Source organism: Mirounga angustirostris, unplaced genomic scaffold, assembly GCF_029215605.1.
Source record: "Mirounga angustirostris isolate CCGP_5_RB_7025 unplaced genomic scaffold, mMirAng1.0.hap1 SCAF_10, whole genome shotgun sequence".
In the NCBI taxonomy this organism is placed as follows: Eukaryota; Metazoa; Chordata; class Mammalia; order Carnivora; family Phocidae; genus Mirounga; species Mirounga angustirostris.
Window position 1 is genome coordinate 20,598,963 of NW_026991718.1, and position 22,343 is coordinate 20,621,305.

A 22,343-nucleotide genomic window follows, 5' to 3' on the forward strand; every position below is an offset into this window, starting at 1 on the left:
AGAGGCAGCAGCCGTGGGTCAGGGCACGGCATGCCGGGACTTACGGTTCTGCACACGTGCAGTGTGGGCCCCTCTGCCGGACTGGGCAGGAGCCCCAAGGCTGTTCACACATAGTGGGAGTTGCTGCTACCCGGACAGGAGCGGAGGGACTCTCCAGCCCCGAGGGCACTGGGAGGGCGGACAGGAGGCTCTTGAGCGCTGTGGCGCTGGTGGGTTGGCTCGGCATTCCTTGAACGGCTCACTGCGGGGTCTCTGATGATCCATTCATCCTTCCATGCTCTGGGGCAGCCAAGACGAGCAGATCTATTGACCAGGAAAATATTCTCTCCTCTGCTTCACTCCAATGTTAACATCCTGAGAACACGTGAGTCCCACCATGAAAAGAACTGGGTGCCATTGTGCTACAAGACATTAGTCTGGTGAAAGAAGTCTCTTAAAACCTGGCCTCCAAGCGTATGGCACGTCACCTGCTCTGGCCAGCCAGGCCTCTCCCCCACGGCAAGCAGAGGCCTGCCAGAGCGTGTCAACATGGCCAGATTTCGAAGGCTTTAGTGCACCAAGTCCCCCTTTATCATCATCACAGTCTCTCTCTCAAGGTGCTGCCTAGAACTCTCCCAACACATTCACAGCCCCAAAGCCCAAGGCTTCATTCTGGCTCCTTGAAGGGAGGGGTTTAAAGCAGGAGGGCAAAGACAGAAGAAAAAGGAGCAGGCAGGCAGAGGCTGTTAGAGTTTGGTTTTTATTGTTATCACACAGGAGGCTGGGTGCAGAACTGCCCGGGCTGCCACCGGCCACCACCGGCCCCGGCGGAGCAGGCAGCAAGTCGGCTCTGGAGACGCTGGCACTCGGGGTGTCGGGACTTACGGGTTCCTCCTAACGTGAGGTGCAAACTCATTCACAGCCACACTTTACCGGGAGGGAGAGACTGTCCTAACTGAAGGCACTTTGGTCAGGGCACACACCCAGTGCCAGAGTTTGTTTGCCTTCTGGTTCCTCTGATGCGTCTAGATGCCACTCTGCCGGAGAACCAGCGCCGCTGGCTGGGCGGGGGCCCGCTCACTGGCAGAACTTCCTGTCAGGGCTGTTAGCGTGGTCGATGAGCAGTTGGCACGGGGTGAACTGTTTTCCGTAGGCGGCCTCGTACTTCCTGAGCCGGTCCACTATCTTCTGAGCACCGTGCAGATCCACGAAGCGGAAGGGCCCTGGAAGGAAGAACAGGAGACGACAAAATGAGCTCTGGGATAAAACAAGCTACCTTCCCAACTTGCAAGACCAACCTCCAAGACATGGCGGAAAGCCGAGCCCGAAGACGGCTCCGATGTCTCCCTCTGCGGGTGTGGCCAAGATCCCTTCCTGCAGGCACAGGACGGCCTCATTCACGAATCTGGTCAGCAGGCGGTACTGGATGTCTTCGTCAGAGGAGCTGCCAACAGGGAGACACATTCGGGCAGCTGAAGTGTCACGGGGCGGGAGGCAGGTGCGGGGATGGATGAAGGCTGGTGCTGCTGGTGTTCCAAGGGCCAGCCCGCACAGAACTCGCAGTGGTGTAGAGAAGGGGCCACCGGGAGGCCAGCCTTGCTCCTCGAAAGATGGCTCAGAGCTTCCTGCCCTAACCAACCAGAGACCGGCACCCACTCTGCAGGGCTGGGCAGACTAGACGGAATCTCTTGCCACCATCAGCTGTCAGTTACAAACGATAAAGAGGGCCCGGGGGTGGGGGTGAAGGGGCCTAGGGTGACAGTTTCTCTAGGTGCTCTCCAGACCTTCAGAGGGAAGGCTGGAGCAGGGGTCTTTCCAAGGCTCAGCTACAGTCCTTATCCTGATGCCTGGCAGAACACGAGATGGCATGTGGAAGGGCAAAAGTATTCTGGTCAGGTAAGGGGATTATCACAGGGAAGATGGAAGAGGGCTGAGAAGCTCTGGGCTGAAGAGAAACAGCTTTCCACAATATTAGCTACTAAAGTTAACTCACACGTCAGACTTTGGGGGCACCTTCAGACTTGCCAAAATACTGTCCATGTCAGAATTCACATTCTTATTCTTCACACCCTCCTGGTAGATATAAAAGCCCTTCCCAGATTTGCGACCTAAAAGAAGCCAGAAAAGGGAGAATTACCAAATCTCAGAGACTGGGCCTGCGAATTCTCTTCTCTGCTAATCTGCTGTAAAGCTCCAGCCTCTCAACTGTATTCCTGAATGTGTCTGTCTAGCTAACCCTAGAAATTTAGTGTGTATTTGTCCGCAGAGTTGGCAAAGAAGGAAAAATGATCTTGTGTTTCCTGGGGCTTGAAAATCTGTGTATGTGGATGGGAAAGGCCATCTGGGTGAGCTTTAATGTCCAGATATGCAACACCAGGACCTAGTTTATGCCCTGGTCCTGGGGCTGATTCTGCTTCTCCTTTGCCAAGAGAGAAAGCCACCTCTGGTGGGCCTCAACCATGTTCTCTGTGTTTAGAGGCCTTACTTTCTCCACATAGGTGGCCAGGCAGCATGGTCAAGTCTGGGTGCCGAGTTTGCTCCTGCAAGATCACAGGTGTGTTAGAGGCCTTGGGCCAGATGAAAACGCCCGGCTTGCATACCTTGGGCAATGGCAGAGCCTCAGGCCAGGGTTCTGCCTAACAGGTTGTCATGAAATCATTAAAAAAATTCCCCATGATAGTGGGCTCTATGTTTAGGAAGAACTCTCCCACATGGGCCTTCTGTAACTGTGTGTCTCAGGAAACTTTGTTTTTGTGGGGTTGGTTATGTTTCTCTGAGGTTACTCACCCAGGAAGCCCCTGGACACCATCTGCTTCAGCAGTTCTAGGCTTCCACCTCCAAACCGCTCCCCAAAGGCTTTGCCCAGATCTTCCGCGACGTGTTTTGCTACATCCACACCCACTTCATCCACCAGTGTGGCAGCACCCACAGGAAAGCCAAAGTTTGTGGTAAGGGAATCCAGCTTCTTAGGCTCAACTCCTTCCTGAACGGGAGGTAAGCAGGGATCTTAGGGGAGGAAGGCATCCCAGGCCCTCCCACAAGGGCTCTCCAAGCTGGCCCTCTGAAACAGGGCCGGTCCACCACTCACTTCTCTCCTGGGTGCCACCAGCCCAGGCCCAGGACTGGGGCTGTCCCACTCAGGGAAAGCAAAGGAGGTTTGGGAGCCACCGGGGGAAAGTCTGAGCCTTCCCTAATCCACAGGTTTAGGACTGAACAACTTCATTTAGAGATGAACACATTATTCACTTCCTCCTTGTTTGCAATTCTGAATCTCAGTAGTAATGAGATTCCACGGCAGACGGGGCGAAGTTCCCCCAACAGAGAAGAGACCGCCTCACAGAGCAGTGTGGCGGAGCCCCCCGAGCCTGGGTCTGGGGAGGAGGCACCCGAGGGGTGTGCGCAGAAGCTGCTCCAGCACCAACCAGCCCAAGTGGGCCTGTCTGTTCCGGATAGCTCCTGCCTCAAAGCGGGGAGGCAGAAGGTGTGCAGAAGGGCACATCAGGAGGCATCTGGTCCTAGTGGGGCAGGGAGGGGGGTAAGGGAGCAGAGCTAAAGTTCTGCCCATTGTAGGGCAGCGAAGCCCGTGATTTCCCACCACGGTGTGGAAGGATTGGGCACAAAAGAGCCTTCTTGGAGAAGAACTTGGACTTAAGTGTATTAGAGGGAAGCCTGTTCCTTATCTTGACTACCAATCCGGAGGACTGGTTTAAGGAGTGGAAGATGCCTCCAACAATCCAAGAGCAGTACCGACCTGGAGGATCCTAAGGACTTCAGACATCATGGGTGCAAGACACCTGGTGGTGTAGAAGCCAGGTCCATCCTGCCGAGGGAGAGAATGTGAGCTCACCGGCCCCTCCGCTGTAGGTACGACGTGAGGCTGAAAGCAGGCTCTCTCCCCCACGTGTCATTCCAAAATTCAAGGCGATTTATATTCACAAACAGAATTGTTAAAATTTTATTGCGGGGGAAGCCAGAGCCAAGGCAGCACGGCTTGAACCAAACGGCACAGCACAGGGTTTCACAGTCTGGAATGGCTGGGAGAACGTGCCCCGTCCCAGACACGCCCCTCTCAGACCCTGACTCAGCAGCACGGTCCACACCACTGTCCACACTGCACACAACTAAGGGGAAATCCTATCAAAAGGTGACCTATTTGCCCCCAGAATAGTTATAAACAAGCCTGAAGGTATAAGGAATCTTAACAGAACTTTGCCCCCGTCTGCCGCTCTGTCACACAGCTCCTTACCTTAACCACAATGATGACCTTCCCCTGCTTGAGCCCAACGGCTACCGCCGAAGCGGTTGTGTCCTTAGACGTTTTCTCGGTTGTGATGATCTCCAGCAGCTGCATCTTGTCCACAGGAGAGAAGTAGTGCATGCCAATCACCTAGCAAGGGGAGTACAAAGCCAACAGATCTAAGAACACGGAGGAGGAACTGGATAGCACTCATTTTTTTGCTAGGAAAGCAAGGGAGATCCGTCTGAGCGGTTTGGCTCTGTGGTTCTTTGAAAAAAAGTTCAGTATGTTTCAGAGGGCTCACTGGAATCTTCTTCCATCTGTTTCTAGGGAAACAGATCCTACCAACAATTAGTGCCAAAATCATAGCTACTGGCCAAATTAGATTTATCAGGGAAGAATGAATGAAGGTCTCACTCGTATTAGTGATACTGATGGTTCAGAGGGTCCACTTTTTTTGAGGTGGGGGAGGCAGAAGCAGGCAGAAGAATCCATCAATATGCTCAACTGTCAGAGATGTACCTGGATTTTACACAGATGGGTCTCACTACCAGGATACTGGGTTTAAATAAGATTTATCAACATTCAGGGACAACTGACTCAGTTGGTTGAACATCCAACTCCTGATTTCAGCTCAGGTCATGGTCTTGGGGTCATGAGATCAAGCCCTGTGTCGGGGTCTGCGCTCAACGGGGAGTCTGAGATTCCCTCTCTCCCTCTGCTCCTCTCCCCCACCCCTGCACTCTCTTTCAAATAAATAAATCTTAAAAAAACCCCAAAAAACATTCAAATGCACCCAAAGATTCATTAAACCAATGATTCTTGAAGTGAAGTAATTGGACCAGCAACATTAGCATCGCCTGGGAAATTTAGAACTAAAATTCTCAGGCCCACCCCAGATCCAGATCTACTGAATGAAAGACTAGGGGCAGGGCCCAGATCTGTGTTTAAGAAGCCTTCCAGGTAATTCTGATACATGCTGAAGTTCAGAACCTCCTCCTTAAGCTAATAATTGGACAGTCTCCCAACTGCATTGCTGTGGGAGAGAATAATTTAATCATAAAACTTAAGAGTTTTGCTCCCCCTACCCTCACTTTAGCTGTAAGATATAACTAATGATATCTACCATTTATTGACTGCTGGCTATCCACTGTTCTTTAATACCTTTGCCATTTATTCCTTACATTTAATCCATCACTCTGTGAACTAGTCAGTCTTATCTAGATGAAGAAAAAAGTCATCAGGAAGTTAAAATGGGTAGCTCAGGGTCAGTTAGTGAAAGGCAGTGGGATTCCATCACAGCTGGTCTGTCTCCAAAGCCTGCCTACTCTCCATTATGTAATGCACAGGTCACTTAAATGTTCCATAAACTTACCAATCCAAAAGTTGCTTCTAAACCCTAAACTGTTCCTTATGTCTAAGCTATTTAAAAAGACAGGACCTGATTCAGACTCAGTACTTCTGAGCAAAAGGAATTAGCCTTATGACATATAACTTATACACAATAATATGCACAGAACTTAAAGTGTTCATTTCAATGAGTTTTGACAATTGTATATACACTCATGTGATCACTACCCCAAGCAAATCTATTTACATCACTCAAGAAAGCTGTGCCAAAGGTGACCAACTTGTCCTGGCTGGTCACCCTCCCTGTGCCCCTGTGACCTTAATTTTATATAACGTAGGGGAAGCAGGGGACAGAAGCTATCCAAGATACTTGGAGGCCAGGACTGCAAAACATGATGCTTTTTCCACTCCACTGGGAAAATGAGAAGTTAGCATCAAAGATTCTCCTTCACTGACTTAAATGCTGCCGAGGTGCTGAGTGATGTGACATGGCCAGACTGTCAACCTGCCTTTATAGTGTTTTTTTGTCTTCCCTCAGTGTCACACTTCTCCCTGTGACCTTTTCCTGCCATCCCTGAACCTGCCTGTCAGGCCCTGTATCGCTTCCAATCTGCGGTGTGCTAGGAGACGAGCTTACCTTGCAGTCACAAGCTATTAGAATAGGAATAAACAGACTTTTGTGTTTTCAATACAAGGACTCTGTCTTAACAATTTCAGCTGCTTAAAGGTCTCTTATATTTCCTTCCTACTTTTGGCTGGCTCTGGTTAGCTGAGGCTAATTGCTATCCTCCAGAGAGGTGAGGTATTTTATTTCTCCTTGAGTGATTTCACTTTCCCTGGGTTACCCTGGTAGACAGCAGAAGCCCAAAGATAAAATTTCCAGGCATCATTCCCAATACTCACTGAAAGTGCTTCTACCCTTTCACATCCTGGGTAGAAGTTCTAAGTGAACCCATAGGTGGACACACCTCACCACCCCTCCTGATCTTCTATTCCTGGACGTGGAATTGGAGGCAAACCTGTCTTAGATTGTCACCAGTGTGTGCTCTGTAACTTAAGTGATATTTTGGAGTACCCCTCTTATTTTAAGGGCCTATCTTTATTTTTTAAAATTAAGAATGTTTTTAAATATTTTAGGTTTTGAAAGTAATCTCTATACCCAACATGGCGCTCAAATTCACAACCCTGAGATCAAGAGTCACATGCTCTACCAATTGGGCCAGCCAGGTGCCCCTTGGGCCTACCTTTAAATACCTAATTGTAATAAAGGTAGGTTTTATAGTCTGAACCTAAAAAATACAAGCTGTTAGGGATGCAAATCACCTATAAAAGTATATTTTGGTTGTACTTCACTTATCCCAGCATCTCACAATGGTCACGGTATTATTAGCTTTTCTGTGCCCAGTTTTGGGGGAAGATATCACCGCCCCCCCTCCACCTCACAATCCACACCAGGCCCTTCTCATGCTCTAAGCCTTCCTCAGGGAGCCCACGGCAGGAATAAACATTTCAGGGTCTTCCCGCTGTTCAGAATTTACCTTCTCGGGTCTTTTGCTGACAGCAGCAATTTCACGGATTGGGAGAGCAGATGTGTTACTGGCAAAGACACAGTGATCCGGAATCAGCTGCAGGGGAAAAGCATTGAAGAATGTGTCATGGAGGCCTGGGAGATGACTGGAGTCCAAAGCAGAGCTAAGCCATGAAACGTGGGCCCGGCCCCGCTTCCCCCCCAACCGCTCAGACAGTAGATACTATTCGGCTGACATTTCCAACCTCCCAGGCTCCTGTGATGGGGAGTGTGTTGGCCTTGTTCTTTTTCCCATTCAGCCTTCTAGTTCTGGCTCAGTGTCCTAACCTGGAGACTGCATCTCAATGTTAGGTATATAAGACACCTCAGATAAATACTGAAAAGATAACCTTGAGTCAAATCTCATTCATTTCAAGATCTAGCATGCGTACCAATCCCTCTTCTTGTTTGGATCTGCCCTCGAATCCGAAAGCTGACGATCCCCCCCCCTCCCCACCCTTTACCTTGATAAGAACAAGCCACAGCATGCATGCCTAGCTCATTTTATACAGGGTGCTATTAGAAAACCGTGTGCCGCTGTAATTAATCTATGGCACACAAATCCTATTAACTGTTATCTTTACCATCCTGGAGAGCAGTCTCTAATGTAGACTGTCTCAGCATTCGGTTCATGATCCTGAGTTATTCATGTTTTTATTCAGCTGTGTGCATAAAAAACATGGAAGGCACACCTGTCAAATTTGTGCACCCTGGGACAGGCAAAATCCTAACATGGGAGCTGGGAATCAAGGTTCAAGATACATGCAACACGCTGAAAAGCTGAGTATAAATAAACATCAATTATAATGGGGACAAAGGTAAAATACCACAATAAGATTTTTTTAAAAAGAAAAATGGGGGGCGCCTGGGTGGCTCAGTCATTAAGCATCTGCCTTCGGCTCAGGTCATGGTCCCAGGGCCCTGGGATTGAGCCCCACATCCGGCTCCCCGCTCGGCAGGAAGCCTGCTTCCCCCTCTCCCACTCCCCCTGCTTGTGTTCCCTCTCCCTCTGTGTCTCTCTGTCAAATAAATAAATAAAATCTTAAAAAAAAAAGAAAAACGGGAAAAAGCTAGAGAGGCACCTGTTGAACAAAACCTGGCTCGGCAGTTAAGCTTGTGTAAGACCCCCAGGATTTTAGTTAATCAGAAGTGTGAGTTGAAAGCAGAGCACGACTGCAAGGAAGTGAAGAGTCTCAAGTGGCACATCTGAGGGGCACGGCGTCTCATGCTGGTGGGGACATTCTCTATGAAGAGCAGGCCAACGTCTCCAAAGACACCTGGCACCAATTCCTCCCCTTCTGATTCACGTGGGGCTCTCCTCCCATCCAGAGGTAGACTCTATTTCCGCCCTCCTGAACCTCATGACTTGCTTTTACCAGTGGAAAGCAGGAGTGACACTCTGAGCTCCAGGCCAGCCCTTAAGGAGCCCTGTTTTTTTTTTTTCCTCTTGGAAGCCAGAGGTCAACACTGTAGTTTGCTCCAAGTCTGCACTTCTCTTGATGTGATCCCTCTTTCTCTTTCCCTTGATCACCAGTTTCCCAACTGCTAAAGCTAACACACCCTTCTCCATGCCGGGAGTCCCAAACCCAGATTTTCCAAAAGCAGAGACCATCACCTAGTCAGATGGTCGATGCTCTTCTCTCCACGCTGCCCGTGTCTGTTTTTGCGGCTCCTCAAGGACCTGCCTGCCGCTGGCTCAGCAGTGCCCTCAAAGGCCTGGGAACACCACCTACCACTCTGCGCCGAAATGCCACTCAGCACAGATGGAATACAAATCCACGCAGCTCTCCTGAACTTTCCCCCGCAGCTGAATCTACATGACCCTTTGTCAAAAGGAAAGACTTGCCAATGCACGGATTCCAAAGCAGAACGGTCTCAGAGTTGCTTGTCTTTAGGTTCTCAGCCCTCTGTAGGTTGAGTGTGTGGTAGAGCGGGGACCGCCCTCACACAGAGGCCACTGTGCAAGTATGACCACTCCTCAGGACACCTGGAGAGCTGCTGAGCCAGTGCCATTTCGTGTACACAATCCACTAGCCCACATTCTGTTTAACTGTAGGTGCTGCTCCAGGCCCCCGTTCTATCTTGTAGCTTAGTGACTACTGTCATTTGTTCTCCTCTGGGCTCCTTCTTTATACCACCCACGACAGGTACTTGCTTTGTTCATGGCATGTAGAGTGCTCAGGATCAAGACCGAAGCAGCATTTCCACAAAGTAAGCATCTGAAACCTGCCTGGAGAGAGAATTTCTCCCCTACTTCCTGTGCTGGCGAGACCTGAAGAAGTTTAATTATGGTTTGTAGCTAACCCAAAATGCTAAGACAGCTGGCTAGACTCCATGAGGTTACTGTATGTCTGGGTGACTGAACTCCCATAGAATGCTAATGAACCCTGTGTTACTTGATTTTCTTACCTCAGGACTCAGATTTGACCTTTGTAACCTCTATACTGTACATGGGTTCACATAAAAACTCCTAAGTATGGACATGAGTAACCCTATAAAAACAACCATGAGTTTCCTTTTTTAAAACCTATTTCTGTGTCCTCCACTCACTAGGCTACGATTCAAGTACAACAGGTCTCTTACTTACCGCTTCTACTTCCTTTAGCACTCTGTGCTTAAGACTAAGGTCCTCAAAAACAGCTTCAATCACCATGTCAGCCTTTTCAAAACCCTGGTAATCAAGCTGCCCAGTCAAGTTGCTGAAAATGGAGTCCCTTTCAAATGATGTTAGAGCTTTCTTCTTCACTTTATCATTCAATCTAGAAAAAACACAGTCCTAGTCAGAAGGAAAGAATAGGAAACTTAACATTTATTGAGCATCCATGGGCCAGACACTTTTTTTTTTTTTTTTTTTTACCAACTCTGTGAGGCAGTTCTATTACTCCCATTTTGAGAGAGAAGAGTTGCTCAAATAGGCTCAGAGGGACTCATGGTCAAATGGCTAGGTACTAGGCCAAAGGCAGGTTGGCCCCCAAGTCCACATTCTTTCTCCTGTAAGAAGCCTCTAAATGTGAAACTTACATAAACTCTAACACTCATAAAACATTTACATTTGCCAAGAGGAATAAACACAAATACTGGAATGGCAAAACAAAGAAGCAGCTCTGGTACCTCTCTACCTATAATGGAGGAAACACCCAACATGTGTCCTAGACCACATGGACTTATACCTGATTACACATCATTTTGTTATTCTGTAACTGTAATCTTCTGGAAAAGAGAGACCAAGCATTATTTCTTACATTCTTAATCTACTTCCCAGTCAGCACATAGTAAGTACCATATTATATTGATTACACAAAATATTAACTGAAGGTTTCTTCCTTCCCATAGGGAGATAAAAAGGATTCCTGCTACTCAGACATTTAACTGATTACTTTTCACTGCCAAGAAAAACAGGCTCTCTTAGGTTATAATCTGACCACACTTGCAGAATAACTGACCTAGAATTTTCCTCTGAAAGAATAGAGCTAAATTCCATTTACTAATTTCCTTAACCCAAAGAAAAATTAAAGCCACAAGGTAAATTTATTTTATGCTTTGGTATCAAGACTAGAAATTCTCATGTTTGTGGATTTTGATGGTTTCCATCTCACTGCCATATTGTTATGGAACACTGAAAACAGCACGACTTCGTGGAAAACGAGGATGTGAGGAAATGTGCCATAATTACACACTGAAGGTGGGGCTGGGATCAAAACTCTTGAACCTTCTATTTCTTGGCTGGTGTTACTGTAGAGAAGCGGAAACAGATCTGGTTCCATAATGTCTGAGGCTTTACAGACTGTGTCTCCATCTTACCTCTGAATTAATAAAAGGTGAATATTACTCTCCCTTCTGCCCACTACCCCTTCCCTCCTCCACGCTGCCTGTTTTGCAGAGGAGGAGAAACTGAGCAGCCGCTTGGCCAGACTAGAAATTGGTTTCAGCTCAGTTCTGTGCTCCAGTGTAATGGACAAGCTGGCTGCACATACACTGTCCTACATATAACTTTCAGTTGAATGAGCTTTTATTTTTTTTTTAGATTTATTTATTTGAGAGAGAGAGAGAACACAAGCAGGGAGGAGGGGGCAGAGGGAGAAAAAGCAGACCCCCCACTGAGCAGGGAGCCCAATGTGGGGCTTGATCCCAGAGCCCTAGGATCATGACCCAAGCTGAAGGCAGAGGCTTAACCAACTGAGCCACCCAGGTGCCCCTTGAATGAGCCTTTTTTTTTTTTTTTTAAGATTTTATTTATTTATTTGACAGAGAGAGGTCTGCAGAAAAGAGGTCAAACATGGTGAAGCTACATAACCCATCTAAGAAACAACAACAAAAAAGCTCATTCAAGGGGCTCCTGGGTGGCTCAGTCGTTAAGCGTCTGCCTTCGGCTCAGGTCATGATCCCGGGGTCCTGGGATCGAGCCCCGCATCGGGCTCCCTGCTCAGCGGGGAGTCTGCTTCTCCCTCTCTCCCTACTTGTGTTACTGCTCTCGCTGTCTCTCTCTCTTTCTCTGTCAAATAAATAAATAAAATCTTTAAAAAAAAAAAAAAAAAGAAAGAAAAGAAACATCAGGCCCTGGCGAGTGCCCCTCACCATACTGCTTACTTGTGACATATTACATGTTTCCTGTCCTCTCTTGGTAACAGTTCATTAGGCATTAGAGCAACAAATAACATTCTGAACTCTGACGAGCAACTTGTTTGCTAACTGCTGACATGGTTGTCAGAAACCAAGAGATCTGAACCCATGGTTTTAAGACTTTGTTTGCTTGTCCATTACAGTGGAGCACAGAACTGAGCTGAAACCAATTTCTAGTCTGGCCAAGCGGCTGCTCAGTTTCTCCTCCTCTGCAAAACAGGCAGCGTGGAGGAGGGAAGGGGTAGGTGGGCAGAAGGGAGAGTAATATTCACCTTTTATTAATTCAGAGGTAAGATGGAGACACAGTCTGCAAAGCCTCAGACATTATGGAACCAGATCTGTTTCCGCTTCTCTACAGTAACACCAGCCAAGAAATAGAAGGTTCAAGAGTTTTGATCCCAGCCCCACCTTCAGTGTGTAATTAATTATGGCACATTTCCTCACATCCTCGTTTTCCACGAAGTCGTGCTGTTTTCAGTGTTCCATAACAATATGGCAGTGAGATGGAAACCATCAAAATCCACAAACATGAGCTAGTCTTGATACCAAAGCATGAAATAAGTGGCATTTAAAAATATCTGATGGTTTTTTCTTGTGCAGTCAGACATTACAGATTCCAATGATGTTAATGGTTTATAATATGTGCAATAAAATGAAGGGAAAGAATTGGTGTTTCTAAAAATCAAAGGAAAGAGCTTAACTACGGAGCATCCAGTACTCACCATGTTCAGGAAAAAGGAACGTGTAATGGCAAAAACCAAACAGCATTCTGCTGACAGAGGCAGAGAGCTGGCTTACCCTTTGAACACCTGTTGCTGTCCTCGGCCCAGCCCGGCTAGTGTAGCATCTTTAAGTATGGTCTTCAGGCCCTTATCCACAGACACCTGGGCAATGCCGGCTCCCATCAGCCCTGCACCAAGAATGGCTAGGTGCCTAGAAGGAAAGCATGAATGACTTTTGGTAGACTAATCATTTCAGTAGAAGGGGGAGATCGCCTAAGTTATTCAATAAACCAATGAAAGTGGGCACAACAATAAGGTATTTTAAATAATTTTTATCTATAAAAATCTGTATTTATAAATAGATTTTATCTATAAAAACCTATTTAAAGATTTTATCTATAAGTAAGGTATTTTAAATAATTTTTAATCTATAAAAAATTTAAATAATTTTTATTTTTAAAAATTGATTTTCAAATTTATTTATTTAATTTTTTAAGAGAGAGCATGTGAGCACTCAAAGAGTGTGGGGGTGGGAGAATCTCAAGCAGGCTCCATGCCTAGCTCAGAGCCCAACACCCAGCTGGATCCCAGGACCCTGAGGTCATAACCTGAGCTGAGACCAAGAGTTTGATGCTTAACTGACTGAGCCACCCAGACGCCCCCTTTAGAGAGAGAGTGAACAGGGCAGAGGGAGAGAGAGTTTCAAAGTTAAATACAAAAATCCATTAGGTCTAAAAGAACTGGCCTACACAAGAAGACAGAATTATATATATATATATATATTTTTTTTTTTTTAAGATTTTATTTATCAATTTGAGAGAGAGAGAGAACGAGAGAGAGCACATGAGAGGGGGGAGGGTCAGAGGGAGAAGCAGACTCCCCGCCGAGCAGGGAGCCCGATGCGGGACTCGATCCAGGGACTCCAGGATCATGACCTGAGCCGAAGGCAGTCGCTTAACCAACTGAGCCACCCAGGCGCCCAAGACAGAATTATATTAATCTTCAAGCATGCCTCGAGATCACTGAAAACAAAACAACCTGGTTTATGGTGAAGTCAACATGAGTATTTCTGGTTTCCAAACAAAAGCCAATTTGCAGTGACATGCCCAAAGACTAATCTCTCTTATCTGTTAGTGATTTTACCATTTTCCTATAAGCTTTCATTTCTCCTGAATTTGTGCCATTATTATTCCTTACTTGGATTAGATCAAAATTCTCCTGGATGGTTTCTTTGCTTCCAGACCTTACCCCCCCCTTCCCCACAAATACCTTCATACATGCACATTCCTGCCTTTTTCACCCCCAACTTCTCTTGAACTTGTCAGGACCATCTGGCTTACCCCACAGTATTCTGGAATGGCTTCATGTACATTATTTTTGTCTCCTCAGTTAAATTCTAAGTATTTTGTGGGCCAAAGATCATGTCTGTCTGATTATTCTTTTTAGTTTTGCATAGTTCTGGAGCAATATGCCATACTCCCATAGTAAATAACTAAAAAATTTTTTCCAGAATATCTTCCTTCATAAAAGAAGCCTAAGTTTACAGCACTACGTAGACCTTAAATTAGACTTAATACAAGGATAAAGTTTCATTCCTAACAATTCTGATAATGTTCAAAAATCATGTTTATGACCTGAAAAGGAAACCTAATTTCAAGTCCTAGAAGTATCTTTCAAATGTAGCTTTGTAGTAACACATGCATTTATATGGTTAGTGGGGTTTTTTTTTAAAGATTTACTCATTGGGGCGCCTGGGTGGCTCAGTCGGTTTAGCAGCTGCCTTCAGCTCAGATCATGATCTCCAGGTCCTGGGATTGAGCCCTGCATTGGGCTCTCTGCTCAGCAGGGGGTCTGCCTCTCTCGCTCCCCCTCTGCTGCTCCCCACCACTCGTTTTCTCACTCTCTCTCAAATAAATAAAATCTTTTTTTTTTTTTTTAAAGATTTTATTTATTTATTTGAGAGAGAGAGAATGAGAGACAGAGAGCATGAGAGGGAGGAGGGTCAGAGGGAGAAGCAGACTCCCTGCCAAGCAGGGAGCCCGATGCGGGACTCGATCCCGGGACTCCAGGATCATGACCTGAGCCGAAGGCAGTCGCTTAACCAACTGAGCCACCCAGGCGCCCTCAAATAAATAAAATCTTAAAAAAAAAAAAAAAAAGTGAAACCAGAGAAGGAATTCAAATGATTATCCGAGGGGAAAGAGCCTAGAGACAGAAGTGGAGAAAGCAGAGGCATCATTGACAGTGTGGAAAGCAGGAAAAAGGATACCCTTTCTTCAATTCTTCAAGGTTCTTTTTCTTTCTTTATTTATTTAAGCAATCTGTACACCCAACATGGGGCTCAAGCTCACGACCCTGAGATCAAGAGTTGCACGCTCTTCCTACTGAGCCAGCCAGGCACCCCAATTCTTCAAGGTTCTTTAGTAAATCTTCCATTCAACCTGTCCTGCCTTGGGTACCTTATAATTAATTCCTCATCCCCTTTTTCCTCAATTTATTTCCCAGGTGAGGCCAACTCTTACATTACCCTGTTTTCCTGTCCATTTAGTTCTGAGTTTCTGAATTTCTGATTCAAGGTGATTCTTTCTTATCTGCAAATGCTTATTTAAGGATATTTCACTCAAGTTTAGAAGTGTTCCGTTAGTTTTCTTCTGTTGTGGCTGTTTTGGGGAGGGGAGAATTTTCTTTTTTTAAAAAGATTTTATTTATTTATTTGACAGAGAAAGAGAGACAGTGAGAGAGGGAACACAAGCAGGGGGAGCGGGAGAGGGAGAAGCAGGCTTCCCGCTGAGCAGGAAGCCCGATGCGGGGCTCGATCCCAGGACCCTGGGATCATGACCTGAGCCAAAGGCAGACGCTTAACGACTGAGCCACTCAGGCGCCCCAGGGGAGAATTTTCTTAAACTTAAGTATTCTGATTCTCATTTTCTTATTTCTTCTTATATGAGACTCATGTGGATGTTGCCTGTCTTTTTTATGTATTTGGTATAACAACATCCTCCCCAAATGGCATTATATTCTAGCTGCATATGACAGGAAGAAGTATATGCAGACAGGAGTAGGAGTCTGGAGTGGCTCATTAGGTTTTGTAATTTAAGAGGACTCTCTTCAGCTGCAAAGTGTAGTCTCTTTAATTGATGGCATTTTTTGGTAGGTGGAGGGATGGGGGTAAAGGAGTAGGGTGGGAAGGAGGTAGAAGTTGGTGTGTGTTTTACAGTTTTGTAATTTTGCAGGACTCAATATTTTTCTCTCTTGCTTCCTTTTCTTTCCTGTTATTATAAAGTTTGCCTCTTACAGAATTAGAAGTTAGCAGCGTATCTGCCTTCTATTTATGCCATGCGTGGGGAATGGGTGGCTTTGTTGTCCTTGCTCATGTCTGATTTTTGTAGAATGTATGCAGAGATGCTGACTTAGATGGCCATCTTATTCTACTACAGCGTGGAAGTGATTAACCTCACCCACCGAATGCAAGATACTGTCCACACTGGGCGGAGCAAGCACCACGGATGGGTACTGATCGCCCCTTACCACCATGTGTGCTGGAGAAGTGGTGACAGTCGTAGTTCATAGTCTATTTGGAAATCAGCCCTCTGGGCTAGCATCGTATCTGTCTCACCCAAATTTCTTACCTGTTTTACTTCTATTTTGGATTGTAATCTCATTAAAGGTGAAGGGGATGGAGAAGGTAGTAACCTTAGCTGCTCTGAAAGCCCTCACAGTAATTCAGATAGAGCACTGTGTCTCAACCTTGGCATTACTGACATTTTGAATTTGATTACTGTAATTCTTAGGCCTGTCCCATGTACTGTAGGATGTTTAGCAGCATCCCTAACCTCTGCTCACTAGATGCCAGAAGAACCTGTGACAACCAAAAATGTTTCCAGACATTATCAAATGATCCCAGGGGGCTGGGGTGGGGCGGGGAGAGACAAGGCCCAGGCTGAGAACCACTGAGCTAGAAGGTGAATTTAGGGGCATTATGAAACTTAAAATGCTGACAGCTTTTGGGCAGCATAGCATTGAAAGGCTTGTTGAAAAGAACAGACAAGCAAGTGGAATCTCAAGTGTTCAGGCTGTAAGCTAGAAGGACAAGCCTTCAACAGTCAGAATAAGACTATTTTTTGGGGGGCGCCTGGGTGGCTCAGTTGGTTAAGTGACTGCCTTCAGCTCAGGTCATGATCCTGGAGTCCCTGGATCGAGTCCCGCATGGGGCTCCCTGCTTGGCGGGGAGTCTGCTTCTCCCGCTGACCCTCCCCCCTCTCATGCTCTCTCTCTCTCATTCTCTCTCAAATAAATAAATAAAATCTTAAAAAAAAAAAAAAGACTTTATTTTTTTGAGGAGGAAGAAGTGTGAGTTTCCAGAGATGGTATCTTAAGTCATAGGGAGACACAAGATCATTAAACAGTGCATAGTATGTGTGTTTGGTTTGGGAATAGGGGACGTAAGCCAGATTTCTAGGGGACATCAACAGCAAGACAAGAAAGCCTCTGTAGGAGCCATTAGAGAGGTCTGGAGAAAACAGCAGAGGCAGAACTTTGAAAGCCGAAACGTTCTTAGTAGAAAAGGGATCTAATGTGCTCAGGGCAGAAGAGGAATAGGTAAGACGGAAGGTATGAATTTAGCTCTGTAATGAAACCTACAAGGGCTCCCTAGGTGGAGTTTAGCTTACTTCACTTCCTTCTGTGGAGCTCCAAACTTATTCTTCTTACACAGGACCTGCCCATGATAAAGTCCCATCAAGGCCTTCGATTCTTTGGTCATTGCAAGCTCTCCAAATTTCTGAAAAATAAAGGAGAAGAAGAAAGGGTAGCACTTCCGAGTCTCAGGGATGGGGGTTCCTTCAGTCGGGTTTCCCTGCAGAGACACGGAGCCCCGGGCGTTCCTCGCCCGCAGTACTTTCCCACTATCGCTTTCAAAGGGTCTGGATACATCTGAGTTCTCGGATTCTCCCCACCAGCGGTGGCGGCGACTCACCTCTTCCATGGAACTAGAGTGCCAGGGCTACAGTCCTCTCAATCAACCCTCTCATTTTGAAGACTGGGAAGAAGAGGCCTGGAGAAATTAAGTCACCACACCACCTCAAGTGGCAGAAATGGAACTCGCACCCCGGGGGTAGGACTCCCAACTCTGGTTCACTTTCGCTAAAGCAGGCTGCCTGCACCACACCTGCCGCTTTGAAAAGTACCCTAATGCTTACAGAGAGCAAGTCTCAGGTTAGTGGTTAAGAACCTGAGATTTAGAGTCTGGGTTTGACAGAACGGGGTTTGAATCCTGGCTCTGCCATTTACCAGTTGTCAAGTCTTCCTTCATCCTTAAAATGGGAAAAACCATGCTTATTTTACAGTTTTGCTGGAATTAGATGAGAAAGCTAGTCAGCTATCATCATCATCACTACTGCTAGAATTTACTGGTATGGTTACATGGTTACAAATAGCATTTCAAAGGAGGAATCCTCCTAATAAAGTTGCTTTCTGTCCTAATCGAACATGAAACAATGTTCTACTAATCTTGGTAAGTGGATTCTATTCAGTAAACCAGTGATTTTCCAACCATGGGTAGGGATCCATCAGTCACCCTGAGTTCAGCGGGTTGTGATAAGTAGGACAGACAGGAAATACCGAGGACAACATACACAGTGAGGACAATAACTGATTTGTGAAACTTATGCTTCAAATACGTATGTACACGTGTAGCTGGACGGGAGGTCAAAGACGAAAGCAGAGTGCACTTCAATACGCAACCCAGTACAAGAAATGTTCGTCCTGAACTCTTGAGATACCTCTTGTCTTATTATCAACAAGCAGTCATTCTTCAGTGATTGCTTAAAATTTAAAAACAACCCAAACCGCTTAAATCCGCAATACTACCAACTGGTTGGAAAAGTGGGAAGAGGTGAGGCTGGTTCATACGGCCCTCTGTGTCCTTTTAGTGGCTACACAACATTTCCTTCCATTCTCTAATTCACCAAAGAGAGGCTGGCCTTCAAAGTCTTATTGCTGGGCCCTAACGAGTAAGAAACCTATTTTTCTATCAATGTATTCATTTTATCACAACAAAACCAGCCCAACTCCAGAACATAAACATCCCAGTGATTCATTTTGAAAGGATTAGAACTCTGGCCCTGCTCTCCCTAGTTAAACCCTCATTACTGAGAGCAAGTTCAAACAGCTGGGACCACTAAGGTGTTCTTAACATCACTCACTGAGATTAACCCTAAGAAATGATAATCACTAGAAGGAAAACATTTTGGGTAGGCTTTGGGTATTTTTTCTTTTTTTAGCTTTATAAAGAATTTTAGATCTTGATTTTCTTGAATCTAATAATAATAAATTGAAAGGAAAGAACTTTACCTTAGATTCAGAGAGATAGCCAGCATCATTCCCTTGCTCAATTCCAGTCTTTACCACCTAAAAAAACACATAAAGCACTTGTTCATTGTTGCAAGGGACTGGTGAGAGGTGGACTAACACTGAATAAAACTGCCAGTTCGTCAGTCTTTAAAGAGTAAGTCAAAAGTCTGGAAGTGGAATAAGAAAGATGAGAGGACTGAGTGGCTGCTTAAGACTGACTTCATTCTGCACCGCCAAGGCCATTGCTAAAGCTAGCATAAAATGGAAGGAAATGAAAGGGAGTGGGAAAAGAAGAGAGGGGTTCCAACTCTTACCTCCTTATACCTCTAGACCACTATCCCGTCAAAGAGAGTGGCCACCGGTGCTGCCCAAGTCCAAGAAAAGGTTTTCCCTGTCCCTCTTAATTACCTTCCCTCCTGCTAAAATGGCTCTTCCAGCTTCTCTCCTGCTCTCCTAACGCAGGCACATCCCTAGAGCTCCACCCTCAGCCCCTTTCTCCCTCCTCCCATTCTTCCTCAGGCCCATCATCTACTCTGTCATGTTACTCATGAACTCTACAAATTCACTGTCATTCGAGGGAAGTCCTAGCCTAAGTACAATGGCAAGTATAAAAGACGAAGTGACCCTGTACTCAGTCACCATAATTTATGGGAATGACAAAAATGATTAAAACACACACACACACAAACAAATCTACATTCTTGTTGTTTGTCTAAAATCCTGTTGCTTGAATTTCCTGAAACATCTAAACTCAGCACTTCTAAAACTCAGCTCATAATCTCTTCCCTTTGGCAAGTCTCTTACTACCTTCACCTTTTTACTATCCTATCTCAGGGTCTTACTCAAACATCAAGTCTGAATTACCAAAATAGCTTCCGACTTCAAGTATCTACTTTGTCTCTCCTCTAAACCATTCTCTATGATCTATACAGAACAAAGGTCAAATTTCCAAATTCATTATTGTCAGTCTTCTAAACTCTAGGCTCACTCTGCCTTTTTGTACACATTTCACCGTCCTACAAAATCTGATCTCATTAAATGTTCCTTGAAGAGCCTCATGCTTTCCAGCTTCTGTAGCTTTGCTCAAAATGCCCACCCTACCTGGTACTACTCTCTCTTCATCTATTCTCTACCCACTTTCCAGGGCTAAGGTCAAATTCTATGAGGTTCTTCCTAATTTCTCTGGCTTACAGTGACTGTTCCCTCCCCTGTGCATTTAGCAATCATTCTCTGTCCCAATTATCTGGCAGTGGTCCCATGCTGGAGTCTAATGCCCTTCATGCTAGTTACCTGTCTCACTACAGATGCATGTCTAATCTCCCCAGCCCACACTGGGAGATGGGTGAGGGAAGGGAATCAAATGTCCTATTTTATGCATTTTGGTGTCTTTTCCTCAAAATATATTTGTTGGCTGATTTATTCTCCATATTCGAAGTCTTAGATTATATGCTCTCTTGATCTTAGACTTTCCAGGCTGAAGAGTTTCTAAGTTTTAAAGTCTACCTTTAGACAGAAGTTCTTAACCCTGTGATCATTTTATTCATCCTCCTTGATCTTTTTCAGAACTTCTCCATATCATTACACCTTTTTTATAATTCTGGCAATGGGGAAGTCATTGAGACATTTTAGGTACTGACAATGGTTTCAACTAAGGCCATCAATTTTGTTTCAACTACCTCTTAATTAATGCCCAATATTTTACTGGCCTGTTATACTGATATAACACAGCTTTTTTCCTGGTTTGTACCTGGTAGTTTTAAACTCATTATGCCCGGCACTCATTATTCCCCAAATATCATTTTATAAGCCCTCATAGCTTGCTTTATTTTTAGTGAGTACTGTAACAACAGAATTAAGAACCTTAGTACCAGCAGATATGGTTCAGAAAGGCAATAAAGAATACTGCTCTACACAAAGAGAGGAAACATGAGAAATGTGGGAATATGGGGTGAAGACTCACATCAATTATTTTCAGAGGTGCAGGATAAAGGCCTTTGGTCTGTTTTCGTACTTTTTCTTCCACCTTTTTGTAAATCTGTTGCCTGACAAATGGAATACTCATGGCATATGACATCAATTCTGTAAAAGAAAACATTTTTAGGTACTTACTGGAAAGTAAGCCTGGAAAAAGCCTAGCCTCCCTTGTTAGTTTGTTCTGTAAACTCCATAAAAATGCAGTAACTGTAGCTATCTGAAAGAACTTTTCCTTACTATGATACACAAAATCCAAATTGCAACCTAAGCACTTCTATACACATGGTTTAATGAGTTGATAAATGCTAAAGCTGGGGGGTGGGTGCTTAGGTGTCTCCTACACTATTATACTATTCTACTTTTGTATTAATGCTTCAAATTTTCCAAAATAATAAAAAAAAAATGGCTGTAACCAACCAGTGTAAGGGTTAGGACTTGATCCTAGAGCAGAGTTGTTGTACTCCTTAAGGATGATTCTATGCTTAAGAGCAAATCATGCACTTACCTCTTTCCCATTTCTTATTTTACAGCAAATAAAATTAAGCACTCTGGAGAGAACCTTTGCTTTTGTTCTTTAATAATGACACTCACTTTCTACTAATCCCTTGTCTCTCTTTATAGAGATTTTCTTATCAGATAGTCCTTTGGCAAAAGTGACTGCAACTTCTTCTAAGTATTCAATTGTCCGCTCCTCTGGAGGTTTTAATCCTGGTCCTGTAAAAATGAACACAACAGATTGGAGTGTAAATCACCTTCAGCACAGCTTTCCAGGTTGGACTAGAGACTGGCAGCTAGCAAGTCATGAACTATGGACTCAAAGAAGAGAAGTGACACTGAGCAAAGGTGCAACAATGTGCTCTAGAGAGAAAACAAGGTCTTAAATCCTATTAGTCTGGCTTCTATTTCTGAGTAGGATGTAGAAGGTCTAATGAGACCTGTATTCTTGTGGCAAAACTGTGGACAAAAATGAATAATTTGTAAAATCACACATTTGTAAAGCTATGAGAGAGTGGTGGAAGCAATGAGGACCATATGAACTAAGATTCCAGGGAGGGAAGAGCCTGTCTCAGGTGAACTGATGATTGCTGGATATTTTCTTTTCTGAGGGTATGTACTGCTTTTGGGCATGGGCTGAAGATTAGAATACTTGGCCCAAGCAGAAGGATGCTCCTGGGGGCAAGTGAAATGATCAGTTTTGGAGGTCACATACAATAGATGAGAAGCTAGAAGAAACCAAATGCAAAGCTAGTCTTTCCCATGGAACATTCATGGAATTCTAAGGTGGTATAAGGGGTTGGAAGGTCTGGGTCGAAAAGCTAGAGGGCAGTCTCTCACAGTGTCATGATGTTTAGCACATAAAGTACTTCTATAGAGAAAGGAACATGCCAAAAATATGCAACTCATTTTCTACTTAAGGCACCTGCTCTATACTGAACTTCCTTGAGACAAGAAACTAAAGAGCGAGGTTCCAAAAATCCAAAAGCTATTTTTACAGGGTTGTGAAAACAGACATTTATCAGGCTCTCAATCAAAAGCCTGGAGG

At 45.1% G+C, this 22,343-nt stretch overlaps 1 protein-coding gene across 1 annotated transcript in view; it reads right to left on the reverse strand.

The window, feature by feature from the left end:
- Positions 1-720: 720 nt before the first annotated feature.
- HADHA (hydroxyacyl-CoA dehydrogenase trifunctional multienzyme complex subunit alpha) overlaps positions 721-22,343 on the reverse strand; it is a 51,168-nt gene continuing 29,545 nt past the window's right edge. Inside the window, exons 8-20 of the mRNA XM_045884227.3 lie at positions 21,392-21,514; positions 20,787-20,905; positions 18,827-18,883; positions 17,146-17,255; positions 12,552-12,686; positions 9,721-9,892; positions 7,105-7,191; positions 4,226-4,366; positions 3,731-3,799; positions 2,767-2,962; positions 1,973-2,087; positions 1,278-1,423; positions 721-1,202 (exon numbers count right to left, since the gene is read on the reverse strand). Coding sequence (XP_045740183.1) covers positions 1,057-1,202; positions 1,278-1,423; positions 1,973-2,087; positions 2,767-2,962; positions 3,731-3,799; positions 4,226-4,366; positions 7,105-7,191; positions 9,721-9,892; positions 12,552-12,686; positions 17,146-17,255; positions 18,827-18,883; positions 20,787-20,905; positions 21,392-21,514 — 1,616 coding nt within the window. The 3' untranslated portion in view covers positions 721-1,056. The remainder of the gene's footprint in view (positions 1,203-1,277; positions 1,424-1,972; positions 2,088-2,766; positions 2,963-3,730; positions 3,800-4,225; positions 4,367-7,104; positions 7,192-9,720; positions 9,893-12,551; positions 12,687-17,145; positions 17,256-18,826; positions 18,884-20,786; positions 20,906-21,391; positions 21,515-22,343) is intronic.